The 21,667-nt window shown below is 39.0% G+C and overlaps 1 protein-coding gene across 1 annotated transcript in view; it reads right to left on the reverse strand.

Moving 5' to 3' along the window:
* THSD7B (thrombospondin type 1 domain containing 7B) overlaps positions 1–21,667 on the reverse strand; it is a 989,572-nt gene that overhangs the window by 421,445 nt on the left and 546,460 nt on the right. The window contains exon 10 of the mRNA XM_043894410.1: positions 16,119–16,234. Coding sequence (XP_043750345.1) covers positions 16,119–16,234 — 116 coding nt within the window. The remainder of the gene's footprint in view (positions 1–16,118; positions 16,235–21,667) is intronic.

The raw sequence follows: 21,667 nt of genomic DNA on the forward strand, positions 1-21,667 counted from the left end.
ATAAAATAGATAATTTTTATGGCTTGGACTTGAGTCCTCACAGATCCTACAGCTTAGCCAGGGGAGATAAATTTTGAATGGGAGGACAAGGTAAGGATTATCAACTGAGCAACTATTATTGAGGTAGCGTCTTCACAGAGGGTGAGAAAACCCTAGGAACCAAGCTGCCTTGCAATGCTACACATTATATTTTTGCTAAAGATGAGCAGACAGATTCTCAGAGAGGTTATCTAAATTTCAGAACACACGACTGAGAAAGGGCAGCATTAGGAGTCTGCTGTGTGTTAGATTCCCAAGGTCTTTGAGCTTCTCACACTACACATAAGCAAATTAGAAAGGAGCTCAAGACAGGACATAATGAAGTGTGAAAAGGAATGTAATCAAATATCAGTTGAAAAAGTGCTGTGGTTGTTCAGTAGAGGGAGAGGTATTGTTGATTCAAGTTAGATCATACCTCCCACAGAACTTGTCATCACACCCATGCAGGCTACATTTGGACTCTGGCTATCACCTATAAGGTCTCCAAATAAAGTTATGATAATATGTATGATAATACAATTTTAGGTATCAGAGCAAACAAAATTAAACTTAGGTTTCAAATGGCAGAGGATCTGTCATTCCTAGCATACTTATTTTTGGATATTTTCTTCCTTATCAGTGAAACCATGTCATTCAGTAGCTACTCTATCTGAACCATCTCCATGTAGTAATTTAATTGTGAATGAACCTCAAGAGATTAGCAGGATATTCAGTGACACTTCTTCTACTGAACACTTAAAAGTTGGTTGCCCAAATCGTTAACCACCTGCTTCATTTTGAGTATGGATTTCATATCTTCCTGATTTGCTACCATGCATAAATAGTTTGATGCCCTTATAAAACCTGTAGCTCCAAACTGGTATATTAAGACCCCAACATTTAACTCAACTTTAGGCTTTGTTTTAGTAATACAAATTAAATCATTCAAAAACCTACCATCATATTAGCTAATCCAATGAGTCAAAGCCTGACTCCACACTCTCATTGAAAGTCACGTTTACATTGGACCAAAGTCAAGGAAGTAAAAAATAATTAATTTATCTTTTTTAACTGTAGAAAACTATTTAATAAACTGAAAGTAATACTCAAGCTAAAGCAAAAGCAATTTATTCTATTTCTTTGTAGAAAGTACATTGAGAGTCTAAAAATAAACTACTAATTAGAATGGGTACCTTGGTTTCTGAAAGGCAACTCATTCACCTATATAGGCAAATAAGGATTATATTGTATTGTTGCATTGTATTGTCTGCAGAGAATTCTAGATATGTGAGAAAGAAACCAGCCATAAGTAAAAACATATTGAAAAGAAAGAGCACTCACCTTCAAAGAAACACAGATTTTTGCCACCAAGGCTAACAATAAATCATTATGAATATCCATGTGAACCATAGGATTTATTTATGGTAGTGTAGCTTGACTATTGAATGAAGGAGATTAATAGTGTTTGAAAGCAACTTTTAAATGCAAACTAGAAGGCACAACAGTGGATTCCAGGTGTAAAAGACAGAACTTCAGGCATCAAATCTACATTCGATTCTTTCATCTGATTTTTTATTGATTTGATTTTGTATGGTATGTTAACTTTTCTTAAAAAGACAACCAAGACAAGACTGTTTATGATAGACTATGGATAGGAATAATAGCATAAGCATTTTGATATGAACTCAAGTACATGGAGACTCCATATTTTGTCTGAAGTAAAATTTCTGGCCCAGATCACGTTCAGGGTGAATGCCTTCTCTCCTCCCAGTTTCTGTTCTACATGAAGCTGTCATTCTACTGCATTTATATTCCCTGCAGTTTCATTTTCCTTCTCTGTATTTCCACTTAATTTACAACAGCTCTCTTCCCAAAGTGAAACTCTGACGTGAAAAAGGATGACTTTTGGAGTTGAAGCAGGCCGGCAGGTTCAGCTGCTCCTCTGCCTATAGTTCAGCACCGAGAGGGATGGACAGCAACCTAAGGGAGGAAGTTAGGTTCTGAATTTTCTCCCAAAGGGCTAAATGGATATCCTGGAGAGGTTGGTCTCAGCAGTGAACAATCACTGTCCCTGTCAGTTCCTGTCGCCTTCCCCTTCCAGAAGGCTCCTGACTTGAGGGGAATGATGAATCCACGGGCGGCTGTGTGATAGAAGAACCAAACTGACACAAACTGGGCCAACAAAGACTCTTGCTTGGTAATAAGCTGAATAAAGATGCTGAAGGGAAGGAAGCTTCTGTCATGCTGGGTTCTTACATTTTCTAGAGTAAGGAGCAGACAGTCATTTGGGGACTGTATATCTCCTACTTGGAAGAGCAGAGGTTCAAATGACACCTGTTAGAATGGGTAGAATAGCAGGGATACACAGAGAAGCAGAGCTGGGAGACTCTCACTGACTCTGAGAGTTGAAGCAAAGCCCCTCAGCTCCTGTTTGCATTTCTAATTCTGACATGTACACTTGGACATCTGTTGAGATTTCATGTTCTAGTTTCCCAACGCGCCTCTTTTTACTTATTATCACTCTGAAAGCTTTATAGAAAGAACTCTGATCCTTGAAAACCAAAACAGACTGGATTAGAACAATATAGTACAGGCAAGGTACACCATTTTTTAAAGAATCCATTGACTCGTAGTTAAATTAAATGTTTCCCCAGGTCAGTGGGTCTCAAACATTAATGTGTCTTAAAATGATTTAGGCAGTTTGTTTAAATGGGAAGATTTGGAATTCTCAATCTTGACTTCAAAATCGGAATCTCTTAGGGTTTTAACATGCATTCCAGATAATTCTGAGCTAGAATTATATTATCCAAACCTTCAGAAACCTAACTACATTCTAACTATTCTAAGTTTTATCTCTGAATCAACTGAGGCCACTGAAAGACTGCAATGATTATACTTTTGCAATTCAACATTATGCCCTTGGTTGTATATTAAAAAGACTCTGACTTTATTGCATTTCCTTAGATATTTTGCCTCAGTTGGTGACCTTGGTTAAAGTGCGGAGTTCTAGTAGGAAAATACTTTTAGGAATTAGAAATCCAATAGCCCTTGCTTCCCTTAAGATACTCATATAAACTCACTGAAATATTAATAGCCAAAACCCCAGACTTACTAGACAAAAAATGAGTGACTGAATGAGTGAGCAAGTGAATTAATGAATAAAAGAGATGGGATATGTTTCCATTTTAACCCCATCTTCCAGGAAACCTACAACAACTGATTTCCAAATTCCCACATCTTCTATTGCCAGCATCATCATGTGTTACAAAAGAAATTTAATTGCAAAGGCAGATCATCATTCCTTTTAGTAGTCTGTTAGGTTTGCTGAAGCAAGTAAGTTCTAACTGGCATCCATTTATTTATCAAAGATATACTGAATTTTATTCTGTTAAGTTTATTACCAGGCACTTTAGGAATAGACACTGAAAAGGGTTGAGCCTTCGCAGACTTCATGTTTCTTCAGAGGGACACGAAACACATTTACCAATAGTGAGAATGCAAGCCATTCAGACAGTGTGATGAGACTCAAGAGTGAGAAGTGATTATTTCCAGCAGGATGATCAGGTCAAGTTCTATGGAGCAAGCAGGGCTGTACATCTAGTAAGATGGGCAATGAATAGAGATGAGGAGAAAGATAATCTAGACACAGGAAATTCTAACTTTCCTTACTACCTTTTCTCATAGGTCCCTGCATTTCTGCAGAGCACCTACTGTATTTTGTAACTGCACATTCATCTAGGCAACTATGTGTTCAATGCTTCTATATTCCTCCACTACTCAACACTACCCACAGGACAGGGCTGTCTGTGTTTCACTCACCACTCTAGGTACACATGCACACAGTACCTAGCACAGTGCTTGGGACACAGTTATTGTTCTGCAATTATTTACTGCTGAACGAATGGCTAAGAGTCTAGGATTCTACATGGTTTGCCATTTATTTGTTTTGAAATCTTTGGATCCATATCTAAGTCTCTGTTTCCTCCTGTGTAAGATGGGGTGGTAATAGCCCTTTCCATATAGAATTGAGGTAAATATTTAAAAGGACTGTACATGTCAATAAATTATAGCTATTTTTACTTTTATAGGAAGAGGCAGTGATATGAAGCAAAGCAGTGTAGGAGCTATAGATTTTAAGGATGAGTATGAATTTATCTGGCTTTTTTTTTTTTTTCCCCTGTAACTTTACAGGATCACTAGGCAAAGCAATGTAGCAAGTTTGATTTAAACTGGGTATTTCCCAAAGCAATCTACAGATTCAATCCAATCCCTATCAAGCTACCAACAGCATTTTTCACAGAACTAGAACAAATAATTTCACAATTTGTATGGAAATACAAAAAAAACCTCAAATAGCCAATGAGAAAGAAGAATGGAACTGGAGGAATCAACCTGCCTGACTTCAGACTCTACTACAAAGCCACAGTCATCAAGACAGTATGGTACTGGCACAAAGACAGAAATATAGATCAATGGGACAAAATAGAAAGCCCAGAGATAAATCCACGAACCTATGGACACCTTATCTTTGACAAAGGAGGCAAGGATATACAATGGAGAAAAGACAATCTCTTTAATAAGTGGTACTGGGAAAACTGGTCAACCACTTGTAAAAGAATGAAACTAGAACACTTTCTAACACCATACACAAAAATAAACTCAAAATGGATTAAAGATCTAAACATAAGACCAGAAACTATAAAACTTTTAGAGGAAAACATAGGCAAAACACTCTCTGACATAAATCACAGCAGGATCCTCTATGACCCACCTCCCTGAGTAATGGAAATACAAGCAAAAATAAACAAATGGGACCTAATTAAACTTAAAAGCTTTTGCACAATGAAGGAAACTATAAGCAAGGTAAAAAGACAGTCTTCAGAATGGGAGAAAATAATAGAAAATGAAGCAACTGATAAAGAACTAATCTCAAAAATATACAAACAACTCCTGCAGCTCAATTATAGAAAAATAAATGAACCAATCAAAAAATGGGCCAAAGAACTAAACAGACATTTCTCCAAAGAAGACATACAGATGGCTAACAAATGCATGAAAAGATGCTCAACATCACTCATTATCAGAGAAATGCAAATCAAAACCACAATGAGGTACCATCTCACGCGGGTCAGAATGGCTGCTATCCAAAAATCTACAAACAATAAATGCTGGAGAGGGTGTGGAGAAAAGGGAACCCTCTTACACTGTTGGTGGGAATGCAAACTAGTACAGCCACTATGGAGAACAGTGTGGAGATTCCTTAAAACCTGGAAATAGAACTGCCATATGACCCAGCAATCCCACTTCTGGGCATACACACCGAGGAAACCAGATCTGAAAGAGACACGTGCACCCCAATGTTCATCACAGCACTGTTTATAATAGCCAGGACATGGAAGCAACCTAGATGCCCATCAGCAGACGAATGGATAAGGAAGCTGTGGTACATATACACCATGGAATATTACTCAGCCATTAAGAAGAATTCATTTGAATCAGTTCTAATGAGATGGATGAAACTGGAGCCTATTATACAGAGTGAAGTAAGCCAGAAAGAAAAACACCAATACTGTGTACTAACGCATATATATAGAATTTAGAAAGATGGTAACGATAACCCTACATGCAAAACAGCAAAAGGACACAGATGTACAGCACAGTCTTTTGGACTCTGTGGGAGAAGACGAGGGTGGGTTGATCTGAGAGAAGAGCATTAAAACATGTATATTATATGTGAAACAGATCGCCAGTCCAGATTCGATGCATGAGACAGGGTGTTCGGGCTGGTGCACTGGGATGACCCAGATGGATGGGATGGGGAGGGAGGTGGGAGGGGGGTTCAGGATGGGGAACACATGTAAATTCATGGCTGATTCATGTCAATGTATGGCAAAACCCACTACAATATTAGTGGTTTTAATAATAAAGTAATTAGCCTGCAATTAAAATAAAATACAAAGTTAAAAAAATAATTATCTGGGTATCTTGACTCAGTGTCTGCTCCCATTGAACCAGGTGACCAGGAGTGCTTCCCTTGAAGATCCCACTGCTTCTTTTATGAAATAGGACTAACACAGCAGCTGCTCCTTTATCATGAAACTGTCCTGATGGTCAATGAGAAAGGACAAGTGAAAGTCCTCTGGGGCAGATCTGTGCTGTACAGAGCCTGTGCCATAGGTTTGAGGATATCAGGCTTTGAATTCTTCAGTTGCTAGTAAACAAGCAAGATAAGCTGTGCCCCTGTGAAAACAGGGCTTGTTGTGGGATGGAAACAGGCAGTCCCTTAAGTCAGAGAAATCTCACTTCCAACCCTGGCTCTGCTTCTGACATGCTGGGTAACCTCAGACCAGTTACCTCATCTTTTTAAGCTAGGCATTCCTCACCTGTCAATCACATACAATTGAATCTACCTCCTGGGGCCAAGGGTTTCCCAGGTGGCTCATAAAAAAACAAACAAAACAAACAAACAAAAAACAAACAAAAAAGTCCGCCTGCCAATACATGAAATGTGGGTTCGATCCCTGGGTCAGGAAGATCCCCTGGAGAAGAAAATGGCAACCCACTCTAGTATTCTTGCCTGGGAAATACCATGAACAGAGGAGCCTGGTGGGCTATAGTTCATGGAGTTGAAAAAGAGTTGGACAGGAATTAGCGACTGAGGACACATGCATGCCTGGGGCCACTGGAGGAGACAAAGATAAATCTCAGTAGAGATACTGTGAACTCCAAGTTCCTGTAAATACACATTTATCTCTGGTCCAGAAAGAAGAGTGAGTAGGGGGTAGGAGGAAGAGTATGGATTGAGAAGGCCTCCCTGTCAGCTCTTATATTAAAATTATCTCATAATTTTATCTCATATTATCTCAGCTCTCAACTAAAATTTCCTCTGAGTGGGGGATGCAGGTAAAGCCAATTACAAGCCCTGCCCTCTAAGCAGCATTTCTCCTTCTAACCCAAAGGTGTTCTTCCACAACTGGATGATCATAGGGCTCTAGGGAATTGTACTAAAATTTTTTTTCTTTTTGCCAAACCTGATTTTTTTTGCCAAATCAAATCTATCACATACAGACTTTTAATAGGGACAGACAGAAGGTGCCAATTTTTAAGGAAACACAGACACACAGGCGAGGAAAAAAATAATTAATGCATCTCTCTTTTTCCTATGTATGAATTGAGGGAAAGTGTCTTTTATGAATTTTATCAGCAGAACCCCTTGCTTTGGCAGGAGGATGATTGAGAACTGTAATTTCTACAAGCCTGGGTGTCATTTCTCCTGCTAAATTTTCAAGAATATTTATTGAGTACCAGGTTAGGTAGTGATCTATGGGCTTTAAATTATACACTAAAGTGGGCACAGCCTCCCCCAGTGGAGCCTATAAAAACAAAGGCACCTATACTCTGGGTATTGGGTTGTGGATTGGTATGTATATGTGAGATATACATCTTATTTTATCAAAAACACTTGGAAATAGAAAACATCCAAAATTTATAGGGGTTGTAACTTAGATTTGGACTAAGTCACTTTCTTAAAGTAGCCATTAGATCATTATATTGCCTTCAACCTTATTTTGGGGGCTGGTGTACCAGGCCCCATATCTTTGATTATGCAAACACCATTACTTGGGTGTAAATAAGCATTCCATCTTCTATTTTCCAGGAGGACAAAAGCTGGTGCACTGGGATAAGCCGGAGGGATGGGATGGGGAGGGAGGTGGGAGGGGGTTTCGGGATGGGGGACACATGTACACCCGTGGCTGATTCATGTCAATGTATGGCAAAATCCACCAAAATATTATAAAGTAATTAGCCTCTAATTAAAGTAAATAAATTAATTTTTTAAAAAAGTATGTATGAGCCTATGGGTAGAAGGAGGGGACCATATCTGCATGAAAAGAATAAATAAAGACAGAGGTTGATGCTAGTATGCCTTTGAGTGGACAGAATGTGACTTCTGATGGATCTGACATTCTGAATGACCAATACCTTTTCTCCTAATTGGCCTGGACTAACTGAACAACCTGTTAGTGCTTTGGCTTCAATTAATTGGAAGCAACATCTTTAGGAATTAGAACTGGTAATGGGAAAGATGGAGTTTATTCACTCATTCATTCAACAACACTTACTGAAGGCCCATGATGTGCCCTCTGGATGTTATAATCTGTCCGAGAAAAACACAGACAGGAAATAAGTGCCATAACACTAGCACGTGGATGACGGGACACTGCAGGGTAACAGCATAATGAAAGACATTACCAGATTTTAAGGAACTTACATCATCATCACCACTGACCTTTCTGCCATGTGTCCCAGTCTCATTTAATCCTCATAACCAGGCTATGAATTGGGTGTCGATATTATCTCATTTTAGAAGGGAGAAAGTTGAAACACAACAAAACTGAAAGTGAGTCTAAAGTGACTTGTACAGTAGAAACTGGCATGGAATCAAGGGAGTCTAACTTGAGAGTCCATGCTCTTAACTGCTATAAAGTACACCACCTGCAGATTGGAAAAAAACAATACTGTCATTGGTAATGACAGTAACTCCAGGAGGTCTGATGCAAGAGCAAAAGATCCCACCAAACGAAATGTCCTAGCAAATCCCAGCAGTAGTTTGCCTTCGGTCTTCCAGTTACCATGACACTGCTCACCAGCTTGCCCCTTAGAGAGGAAGGTTAAAGGAGTTCCCTCAGCTTTACATTATTAAAATTACTATAAATTTACAAATAATCACTAGCGCCATAGTTTCTAGAAATATATAAGAAAAGCTATTTTGAATACGCCACAGTTTATCTACCAAACTGTCAAATAACATTACCACTTACATATTTTTACCTTCCATGGAAGTGATATACACATCTCAGAATCATCACAAAATTATCCACTGGCAATGAAAAGAGCAATAACAGTAATACAAGCAAAACAAGGGTGGCCATGAGCTGATGATCATTTTTACTTGGTGATGGCTGCATAAGACTGCATTCTATTAATCAGTAATATTTTCTATTAGCATTATATTAATTTTATTACCTGTCTGATATTTGTATTATTAAATGTTGAAACTTTAAAGTGAAACTCTTTAAAGGTAACTGGAGAGAAATTTTGGAAAATCAGTCCTGATTTGTGACTTTAAAGTAAAAACATTAAGTGTGATGGTTATGAGATCATTGGCCAAGATAATTAATTTCTAAAGGCTAACCAGGCAATTATCAATGATAGGCTAAAATGTATTTGAAGATACCCTGAAAGGATAAAGTACTAAATGAGTGTGTGTCATCCTTGCCCCATTACAGGTGTCACTAACGGTAGGTTTTAAAATTGCTAACGTCCCTTTAACATGAAGAGATTCTAATGTGGGATGAGATGAGTCTCAGACAGTTGTTCATTGAAAAACAAAACAAAACAAAACCTCACAGGTCTGAGAAATGAAAAGAATGTGATGGTCCCTCAGTCGTGTGCAACTCTTTGCAACCCCATGGACTGTAGCCCGCTAGGCTCCTCTGTCCATGGAATTCTCCAGGCAAGAATACTGGAATGAGTAGCCATTCCCTTCTCCAGGGGATCTTCCCAACCCAGGGATCAAACTCAGATCTCCTGCACTGCAGGCAAATTCTTTACAGTCTGAGCCACCAGGGCAGGCCTGGGTCTGAGAACCTCTACAATAAAGTGCAGCTATTATTAAGCAAATAATATTGGATATTTATTCAGGCATTTGCTTTAGTTTTGCTCCTTATTATTATTGCAAAATTCAGACTTAAATTGAAGAAAGTAGGGAAAACCAATAGACCATTCAGGTAGGAGTTAAATCAAATCCCTTATGATTATAGAGTAGAAGTGGCAAATATATTCAAGGGATTAGATCTGATAGATAGAGTGCCTGAAGAACTATGGACAGAGGTTCCTGACATTTTACAGAAGGTGGTGATCAAAACCAATCCCAAGAAGAAAAAATGCAAAAAGGCAAAATGGTTGTTTTTTTGCCTTACAAATAGCTGAGAAAAAAAGAGAAGTGAAAAGCAAAGGAGAAAAGGAAAGATATATTGATCTGAATGAATGCAGTTTCAAAGAATAGCAAGGATATAAGAAAGCCTTCCTAAGTGATCAATGCAAAGAAACAGAGGAAAACAATAGAATGGGAAAGACTAGAGATCTCGTCAAGAAAATTAGAGATACTGAGGGAACATTTCATTCAAAGATGGGTCCAATAAAGGACATAAATGGTATGGACCTAAGAGAAGCAGAAAATATTAAGAAGAGGCAGCAAGGATACACAGAAGAACTATGCAAAAAAGATCTTAATGACCCAGATAACCATGATGGTGTGATCACTCACCTAGAGCCAGACATCCTGGAGGGCAAAGTCAAGCGGGCCTTAGCACGAAAAACAAAGCTAGTGGAGGTGATGGAATTCCAGCTTAGATATTTCAAATCTTAAAAGATGACGCTGTGAAAGTGCTGCAGTCAATATGCCAGCAAATTTGGAAAACTCAGTAGTGGCCACAGGACTAGAAAAGGGCAGTTTTCATTCCAATCCCAAAGAAAGGCAATGCCTAAGATGTTCTAACTACTGCACAATTGCACTCATCTCACATGCTAGCAGAGTAATGCTCAAAATTCTCCAAGCTAGGGTTCAGCAATATGTGAACCAAGAACTTCCAGATATTCAAGCTGGATTTAGAAAGGGCAAAGGATCCAGTGATCAAATTGCCAACATCCACTGGATCATAGAAAAAGCAAGAGAATTCTAGAAAAAACATTTACTTCTGCTTCATTGACTACACTAAAGCCTTTGACTTTGTGGATCACAACAAGCTGTGGAAAATTCTCAAAGAGATGGAAATACCAGATAAACTTACATGCCTCCTGAGAAATCTGTTTGCAGATCAAGAAGCAACAGTTACAATCAGACTTGGAACAATGGGCTGGTTCCTAATTGGGAAAGGAGTACGTCAAGGCTGTATATTGTCACCTTGCTTATTTAACTACATGCAGAGTACATCATAAGAAATGCCAGACTTGACGAAGCACAAACTGAAATCAAGATTGCTGGAAGAAATATCAATAACCTTAGATATGCAGATGACACCACACTTATGACAAAAAACAAGGAGGAACTAAAGAGCCTCTTGATGAAAGTGAAAGAGGAGAGTGAAAAAGTTGGCTTAAAACTCAACATTCAAGAAACTAAGATCATGGCATCCAGTCCCATCACTTCATGGCAAATAGATGGGGAAATAATGGAAACAGTGGCAGACTTTATTTTCTTGGGCTCCAAAATCACTGCAAATGGTGACTGCAGATGGTGACTGCAGCCATGAAATTAAAAGACACTTTCTCCTTAGAAGAAAAGCTATGACAAACCTAGACAGCATATTAAAAAGCAGAGACATTACTTTACCCACAAAGTTTCATCTAGTCAAATTTTTTTTCAGTAGTCATCTATGGATGTGAGAGTTGCACCGTAAAGAAAGTTGAGCATTGAAGAATCGATGCTTTTGAACTGTGGTGTTGGAGAAGACCCTTGAGAGTTCCTTGGATTGCAAGGAGATCAAACCAATCAATCCTAAAAGAAATCAATTCTGAATATACATTGGAAGGACTGATGCTGAAGCTGAAACTCCAATGCTCTGGCCACCTGATGCAAAGAACTGACTCATTGGAAAAGACCCTGATGCTGGGGAAGATTGAAAGCAGGAGGAGGATGACAGAGGATGAGATGTCAGATGGCATCACCATCTTGAAGAACATGAGTTTGAGCAAGCTCTGGGAGTTGGTAATGGACTGGGAAGGCTTGGGTGCTGCAGTCCATGGGGTCACAAAGAGTCAGACATGACTGAGCAACTGAACTGACTGACTTGCTTTACAGACAGAAGGAAGAATAGAGAAATTAACAAGAACGTCACCAGTGGTTCTTGATTATTTGGCTAATGTTTTTACTGGGACTTAAAATTTGGAGAGTCCACAATAAGACCACAGCTTGATAGCTATTTGATTTTCTTAGAAGAATGTGGGACTACCATTAATCCTTTAAGGAGATACTCAGATGAGCAGGAGTAAAAAGACAGGAAGCATGACTAGTTACAAGCTGGAAATGATTCATGGCTTAAGAATACTCTTAAGTTGTAAGAAACTGGATCATAAACCCAGCCAGGACCAAACAAAACCTGATACAACTTATCCATTGCTAAGACCCAAATCACTCTGGGGACAGTCTGCCCTTAGGAAGCCACCTTGGCTTTCTGAGAGGTTTAGAATGGATTTGGTTTTGGAGCTATGTAATCATGTGATTTCCTTGGTCATAGAAAAAACCTATTAAATTGTAATGTCTTGCACTAGGATCCATGCATCGGGACATTTTAGAGATCTCTAAATGATCCCATTGTGTAGGCAAATTTGGGGGTAGGAAAGTAAACTCTTCTCATATTCATCCATCTTCACATCCTCCATCCTCAGTAGTTGAGTTGCCACCCTCATCCTATTCTCATCTTTCCACTTAGGCTAAATCACTTCTTTCCACCCCTTAACCCACCCTGCCAGTGTCCCCACCTTTTAGTCTGTCCCTAGTCTACATTTTTCACTTTATCAGGTCATTTCCTTGGTCAAAAATGTCTAACTTGCCCTACCCTTACCTATGGAGTTTTGTAATCAACATACAGGTATCACCTGGGAGCTTACACCAAGGTCTAATTCCAGGTCCTGTCCAGGTCTACTGAATTAGAACTTACATAATATTTTAATAAGATCCTCTGGGGACTTGTATAAGCATTTACATTTGGTAAGTATTGCCTTAAAACATTATTTTCCAAATTACATTTTGAAGGACATTCTCAAGGACAGAGAATCTACTACCTGGATTCAAAGACACACTTTCCTCTTTCTTTACAGCACATCTGTCCCTTCAAAAAATTTATTCAGTGACAACTATACCCTACACTATGCCAGGTTTAAATGACCTAGTGGTGAAGACGACAGAAGTGGTCCCTGCACTTGTGGACTTACAGTCTAGGAAGGCAACATTAGCATGAAGGATAAGTATAAGAGTATCATAAAGGGGATATGTAGGATGCTATGGGATGATCTAGTTAATGTGGATAGGGAGATGGATGGGGAGGGTCTAATGAAGTCAGGAAGATGAACATAACCTTTCTCAAAGAAGGCTGCTACAGCAGTTCCGTGCTGATACAGAGTTTGGAGGACCAAGGAGAGGCAGCTGAACACAGCTCCAGCACCCCACAAGGTAGATGCAGAGGCTTGGAACAATGACAGAAATACTTGCCCCATGCCTACTCCATTCAAGGCAGTGTGGGCTCTAAGTATTTTCCTTTTCGGTAGGTACAGTTATAAACCCTGTTCTACAGGTAAGGAAACTGAGGCACAGAGAGATTAAGGAATGCATCCACTGTCACGGAGCAAAACTTGGAGCTCAGCTCTAGCCATCTGCTTCCAGCACCTCTGTTCTTAGCTCTCATACTCCACCATGCTTGATCTGGGAAGAATATGGTGATTCAGGAAGCTGAAAAACAGGCTGTGTGCCTAGAGTTCAAGTAGCATTTGTTCACAGATATATGACCCTTTTTTTATCTTAAGGGTGAAACTATAATGCATCACCATTCAGCTGTTGACTTCTTAGAGCACAGATTTTTAGAAACATCCCATACTTACTGAATCAGAATTTCTAGCCATGGAGCTGAAAACCTGCATTTTCATAATGCTTCAAGGTGATTCAGAGTCAATACAATTTGAAAACCATAGAATTAACAGTACCAGTTCCTCCAATATCCTCCCTATCATAGTCTCCTCTAATTAACCCACAGTTATTTAATAATATATTGGTCCCAAAGTATGAACTAAACATCAGGGTAAATAGGATTGAAGCTGAAAGAAATCTGAAAATTGAATCTGTGCTTCTCCAGGTCCCCTGACTGTCTGGCTGTGAAAAGAATTATCTAGACTTGAAAAACTGGAGGCTAAAAAGAGACCACAGAGGCTTAGAACTATTTTCATTATAACGCCAACCATTTAAATAACTAATTGAATCTCTGGAAGTTGGAGTAAAATCTGAAATTGCTGGAAGAGCAATTATTTCAAATGGCTTATGACTCCTCCAACCTTACCCAGTGCGAGGAGAAGATGCTCATGAAGCAGAGAGAATTTTCTCAAAAGTACTAATAGAATGCATGCAGTAGCAGCAGCTAAAGTAATCTCTGGCCACCGGGGCACACAGACTCAACAAAACTAATATGCCTCCTTAAGTGTCAAGGGACCTTGACAGCTCTAACACCAATATCTGGCTGTCAGTAGGGTATTATTTTTAATTCAACCTTTTCCTTTCTTAAAGCCATTTAACAGAGGAATTATGCTAATCTCTTATGAGACAGAAACTAAAAGAAACAGCTGCATTTCAATAAACCTCCATCTTCATATATTATTTTATCTTCCTGCATTTCTTCAAGACTTATCTTTAAAAGCTTGAATGTTATTCAGGTACATTACTATTAAAATTTCAAAATCCATCCTCCTAGATGCTGCCTTTCAAATGGTTTAGAATAGAGATCACAGTTTTTCTGTGCCATTCTGTTTGGAAATAACATTCCCCTGGCTACTCCACAAACCCTGTTCATCCAGCTCAATTACTTTGAATTTTTATTTAGGAAAACAAGTTTTGGAGAGTTCCTAAAAGAAATTGCTGTCTCCACCCATCAAAAGATCAGATAAATATCCCACTGTATTTTCCAAGCTCTTCTATATTCAATACGTTTAGTTCTGATTCTACCCATAAGCAGCATTTACTGGATGCTACTCTGTTAACACTGTGACAGAAGATCATTAAAAAGATGAAATGGAACAGTCAGAAAAACTTTATGTGGGTACCTCACCAGTGCAAATAAGGCATTGATGATGATAACCTTCAAGAGCTGTCACTGCCCCTCTGCCAATCACGGAGAGGTGGTTTGAAGTGGCAGACAGATCTGTGTCAGTGTATGCTGTAACATCATGTCACTGCCGTGAAGATGTGTAAGTCAAAGAACAGCCGGGGGATCCTAGATGCACAAGGCTGGACTTCTGGGGAAGCATGTTAATAAGCTCAGTATTTGTGGCAGGTTCTGTCCGTGCAGAACGGCATGCTTTCCTTTCCCTTCTTCCAGGAGGCTAATGCAGAGACACAGGAAGAGCCAGGCCCTGAATGAGAGGATGTTATTTCCAAGACAAGGCCAGCGGGGTATGAATGGGACCCACTTTGCTTTGAGCACTAGGGTTAATACTCTTCCATCCTTCCTTCTCCTGAGTGTGCCTTTTCTTACTCTGGCAATAGTGAGATCCATAGGACCCAAGATAAGAGTATGAGACTATGGAAAAGGGACCAAGTTATTAATTCCAGGTCTTAGGTCAAAACAGGGCCTTAGAACTAGGAGTTCTTGTATCTCCACAGGACTAGCTCATCAGGGAACTGAAATAGGTGTGGGGGAGAAGACCCATTCTAAGAAAAGCAGTCATTTTACAAAAGTGCTCCTCTGTGTTTGTCAGGACTTAGCTATTAAATATCCTGGATCATAGCATTCCAAATATATCCAAGTGTATAAAGCATCACCATTAAGAGTAAAGAAATATAAATCATATAGTTTTGACTTCTGCACCTGTTCAATACTTTTTAATGTATCGGCCCCTCTTCTTTCACAGGCTTATATTTATCAGTGATGTATGCATAGGGCTTAAGGCCCTGCATTCTAATGAAGATACCTGGAGTCAGGCTTAAGCACACAGGATCCACAAATAAATTGTGATGGTATTCATGCTTTATAAGAAACCACATTTAAATGGCTGTTCAAAATACCACAACAGTGTTAACAAAAGACAAGAACTCCTACACCACACACCTGTAAAATCATGGCATAGAACAACCAAATATATTTTCCCTGCCAAATCATAATTTGTTCTAGAAATCTAAGACTTCACTTACAAATTTTACAAACTTCATTCCCTGGGTTATATGCAAAAGGAAAAGAAGGGAGCCCTTGCTCCCCCATCTCTCAGGGACTCAATAGTGAAGGAGGCAATCAAGTGGTCAGGAAGCAGAGAGCACTAAGGAAAGAGCATCCACCTACCTGGTGGGCACAGCCCTGGGCAGGGAGTCCACTCGCTGAAAGCGGTCACAAGACAGTCTTTTTTGCACGGGAGCAGACAAGCACGTACAGTTTCTGGCCGAGTAGATTCCGGGCATCTGCCAATGTAAAAGACTCGATCAATGTCTGCTGGAGAAAGTAAGCAGTTGGATATAGAACCATAGGATCTCAGAACTAAAACCACCGAGACCCTGTTGCTCCTTTTACAGACATGGGGAGAAAGATCCAGGAGAAGCTACTTGCCCACGGACTCAGAGCAGGAGGCAGAGCGTAATACAAACTTCATGTCTCTTGACCTAGAGACTAAAGCCTCAGAAAGGGAGGAGGGTAAGGACATACACTTGGTGGTTGGTTGCCATAACGCCATATCTCCAATGGAGGTAGATAAGAAAGCAATAAGGACTTTCTAGATGGCGCTAGTGGTAAAGAGCACATCTGTCAATGCAGGAGACATAAGAGATGTGGGTTTGATCCCTTGGTCGGAAAGATTCCCTGGAGGAGGGCATGGCACTCCACTCCAGAATTCTTGGCCTGGAGAATTCCACGGACAAAGGTTCACAGGATTGCAAAGAGATGGGCATGACTGAAGCGATTTAGCACAAGAAAGTAATAAAGTGGTTGCCAGGTGCAGATCAGGAGGCAGGAAGGGGATGGATGAGAGCAGGGTGGAGTGCAAGGCCATTCATCATTGTATATTATTTGTCTCCTTGTATTTTGTTATAATTTATGAACCATGTGAACACTTACCCAGTCAAAATAAAGATAGAGAAAGGAAGAAATGAAACACAAAAATCATTAAAAATGGGTTGTGTTTGGGATGTGAGATGCTAAGTGGAGGAAGGTATCGCCAATTTTCATCATCAGTCCCTTTGCATTATTTTATTATACTTGTATAATAATATATAGAAGCATATAATACTTGAAAACAAAATGGGAATGTATATACTCGCAGAAAAGGAATTTTTCAACAAAGTAATTATTAGTGGCCTTATTATTAATCATCCTTAATATACACACACAAAAACTGTCTATCAAATAGGTCAATTCAATGAACATAACAATAGAAAGAAAAACCAGTGTCTTTAGAGCACAGAGTATTATTTAAACAAGCTATTCTGGTAAGGAAAACTGATGTCATGCTTTAGTAGAACTAGCAAAAAGTACTAAACTCATTCCCAAGTTCCTTATTCATCCCTTGAAAGCTACTAAAATTAAATTGGACTGCTATTTATTCCATCTCCCCTTTAATCTCTCCTGGTATCTGTCTGGAAACAGAAGTGCAACTTGAAACATGTCAGTCTCCTGTGTTCCCAGGGGGGCAGCAGGGCTTGAGGGTACAGAGAACCCAGCCAGGACATGTGCAGACATCACAAACAGCTCAGAAATGCCTGTGGTGGGGCTTGGCTTCAGGCTTTCTGGAGAGGGTGGTTTATTCTGCAGAGACTTTGTTCATTTCAGTTAGAAGTAGGTGTTAATCTCTTCTTCAACTTTTAAATATACCTTTATTGAGGTATATTGTTATGTTGCTGTGTGTGTGTGTGTGTGCTCACTCATGTCCAATTCTTTGCAACCCCATGGACTATAGCCTGCTAGGCTCCTCTGTCCATGGGATTTCCCAGGCAGGAATACTGGAGTGGGCTGCCACTTCCTTCTCCAGGGGATCTTCCCAACCCAGGGACTGAACTGGCATCTCTTGCATCTCCTGCATTGGCAGGCAGATTCTTTACCTCTGTGTATACCTGATATGGAAAGGACTGCACCCATTTAATTTGATGAGTTTGAATATATGCGAACCCCTGTGTTACCACGTCCACGAGCAAGGTGATGGACCTACCCCACACCTCCCAAAGTGTCCTTGTGTCCCTTGTTTTGGTTTTTATTTTTGTGTAAGTAGGGTGTTAATCTCTTTTGGGGAACTGATATAGCCTACTTCTAAATTTATGATGTACTAGCATCACCCACAATAAATACTCAGTGGGCTTAATATCAATTCTTCCTATCATGGTCCCCTTTATCAGTGTTCTTTGTCTAAGTCCGTAAGAAAGAAACACTATCATCCCCTCAGGGACAAAGGTCAAACTCAGGTTATCTTGCTTTTATAGAGGTCATGAACTAAGGGCTTTCCTGAAGTGTGATTTCTGGTCTGATAAGAGCCAAATATTCTCTTGCTAGTGAAACCTTCTGTTCATTTCTTCTGCCAATAAGGTTTATTTAGAAAACATCAATTTCCTTAAAGGTTCATCTACCTCTTCCTTTCTACTTACATGATGTTTATCCCTCCCAGGATCACACTTTCAATTTTCATAAATTTTCTCTGAATCATCAAGAATACTTTCCTTGACCATCAGCAACTTATGTGCCTTCCACTCCTAAGAAACATAATGTTTATTTTATTTATCGTTTACTGACACTGACTAAAAGAAGGTTTTTGATATCTGTTGCACTACTGGTTTTCTCTGTGTGTGTGTGTATGTGTGCGTGTGTGTATGTACGCACATGCATGTAGGCATGTGTTATATAGATACTAATTTTTAATGCCTTCATGGTAGAATTTCACCTCATATCATTTCTTAAAAAATGCCAGATCTTAATGTTGTGTAAATATTTAGTAATACTAACTGAATGATTGAAAAGCATTCTATGCTATTGGAGCCTGAAGACAAATCCCTGGGGAAATAAGGCAAATTTATCCAGTCATTTCCAAAACAAAATTGAAACCTTAAAAACTAGGGTAACGTATGGATTCACATTTTAGCTAGTAAACACAGTATGGCTTCTTGCCTTTTGTCATAATTTATACTTTTTACTGTTATATAACACTCTGATCCTAGATTGGCAATAGTATTGCTAAAAGGGTGAATGCATTTCATTTCAACACATACATTTTTCCTGAACTTGCACTCGAGTATTCCACAACTGCCTCCTGGTTGCCCTGGAGGCCTCCATTCCTGTGTCTAAATGCATCAAATTTATCTACAGGGGTCTGCCATTTCTCAGTTATGTGCCCATAATCATGAGGTAGACACAGTCGTTCAACCCGGGGAATGAGGGGCCATCCCAACCTTCCAACTTTGTAAACATTCAATGTGTTAATGGAGCTCCCCATTACTGTATCTCACCAAAGGCCCAGGGTTTTCTCATGAAAGGCAGAAAATGCCTTACATGACCTTTGGAAGGTTCTGAGTTGTGTGATTTTAATCTTTATTGTTTTTTCACACATTGCAACTGGGGAAAAAAGAAAAAGAGTAGTGAAACAAAACCACATATCCCCACAAGCTCTCAAGCTGTCTCTCCTGTTTGAGTTGCACCCTAGCTAGTCCTCATCTTCTGATGTGATCAGTTCTATGACTCACACAATGGTAACATTCTTACCTATACAATTACAAGGAAACCAGAACACCAACCCTGGGAAGCAAAGAACTGCAAGGAGTTCTGTGCATCCCAGAACAATGGGTTTAGAGTATCAAATACATCTTGTTAAGCCCATCCAGTCTATGGATACACCCTTCTTTTTTTCTACTCTGAAGGCCACTCTTTCTTTAGGATATTATCTTTTCCTATTGCCATTACCCTCATCCAAAGGATTTAACAAATAGCAGGGATTTTTTTTTTTTCTCTGCAACAGTTTTCACATAAAAAAAGAGCAAAAGCATACTTTTTGAAAGGGCAAAGCAAAGGATACTTTCTCTTGCTGATAATCTCACTATGTGCTTCACTGGACACTAGGTATTATTTTCTTAGCTCAATTAATCTCATTAACCTCAAGAATTTTAATTAACTTTACTTAAGTCAATGCAACCTCCTCTTGTTTAGCAGGATCATTTGGAGACATACAGTAAGAATTAAAACTAGGCTGTTAAGTCTCTAGCCTCATTAAAAGTGCAAAAAGTAATTAGCAATGTCCTTACGTGTGGGCATGTATGTGTGTGTGTGTTAGGGAAAACATCTGTGCAATTCATTTTTCTCTGTTGCAAAAACGAGTTAACACCATAGGTTATTCACTGTAATAATATTTTAGTCTTATGAAAATTATCAAACAAATACATATGTATTTGTGCATTATGCTTTAAACTATAACTTTTTGACCCTGTGGTTTTTCTGGTCACAAAATATCATTCAGTTAATATTTGAATAAGCTGATGTGCTCAGAAACTTTTATAAAAAAACTATCATTCAACGTAATCATAAGGCTAGATAAGGAAGCAGAGGGCTATTTGAACATATAATCCAACCTTTCATGTCTAAATAGCCTTTAATAATGTATTTGGTAGTCGTCAGTCTCAATTCTAATGCTCCTTTGCTAAGAAAAATATAAAGTACATTCATAACAAGTGTGGATATTTCCTATTATGGTCCAGAGGTGAAAAGTTTTATGAAAGGGAGATCAGGCTTCAGGAATGCTAATTTTTCTCATCATTATAAAGAATAATAGTTTGTTGCATTTCACATAGCATTTATTCCTATATCTAAGCTATGTTTATTTTTATTTGTATATTCAAGCTAATAATTCCAGCATATTTTTTAAGCAGTTGAAAAATGTACATTATGAAAATGAACATTATCAGGGCTTCAATTCTTCTTAAGATAAAAGTAGTTCTCTTGTTTGCATAATATCTTTATATATCTTTCGGGATTTTACCATAACTCCAAGAATTAGATTATCACCTGAATGAAGTGATACGCAAACATTATTGTTCATGTTTGCCTATATCTCCCATTGACTATTGGTCCACATGGTGTTATGGATACCAGGTAAGTTAAAACACACAAGTGATATAATTTGATGTTCTAAAAATATCACAAGCAACTTAGAGTTATATGCTAAAGCAGGATTAACATTTATGAGTTAGTAAGAGCAGAAGGTCATTCATGTGATCTGTTTATTACTTTTCATGGCAGTCCCCCTTTGCCAAACTTTAGCACGGTAGATAAAATATTTTTTCTTAAAGCAAAAGATAAACATCAGCTTCTCAAACTTCTGCAGCTCATATCCATCCCCTGTCAAATCTTCTTACTTTCATACACACAGGTCTAATTAATTCATGAATTCTAAAAATGTTTATGGACAATAATGACATGCCAGTCATGGTTCTAAAATCTGCAGTGGCAACAAGGAAGATCATCCAGCCCCAGCTACATCCAACCTTTGGAAGCCACATTTAGGAGGGGAGAGAGAGGAAGTCTTTTTTGATTGTGCTTCAAGTCAAATTTATATTCCCTTCCATTTTCATAGCCATCTGTTCATTTGATGCTCCAACACCAGCAGTATCTGGCCAATCTGTCCTATTTTTGCCATTAGCAGTTTGTTTCCCTTAACTGAGCTTCTATGACTTTCTTTACACACAGCTCAAGTAGTTTCCATGACACTGTGGATAAGGCCCAGAGCTTATCATCATGGTGCCCTGAGATGAAATTAATCAGGTTTAAGTTGCCCATGACAGCAGCACAAACTGGATTGAATTAGGCAGAAGAGCAAATGCGGTTGCCCATGTTGCCAGGAAAAGCAGGAGGGCACTTAAGTGAGAAGGGAC

The sequence above is a fragment of the Cervus elaphus genome, chromosome 33 (assembly GCF_910594005.1).
Source record: "Cervus elaphus chromosome 33, mCerEla1.1, whole genome shotgun sequence".
NCBI lineage: Eukaryota > Metazoa > Chordata > Mammalia > Artiodactyla > Cervidae > Cervus > Cervus elaphus.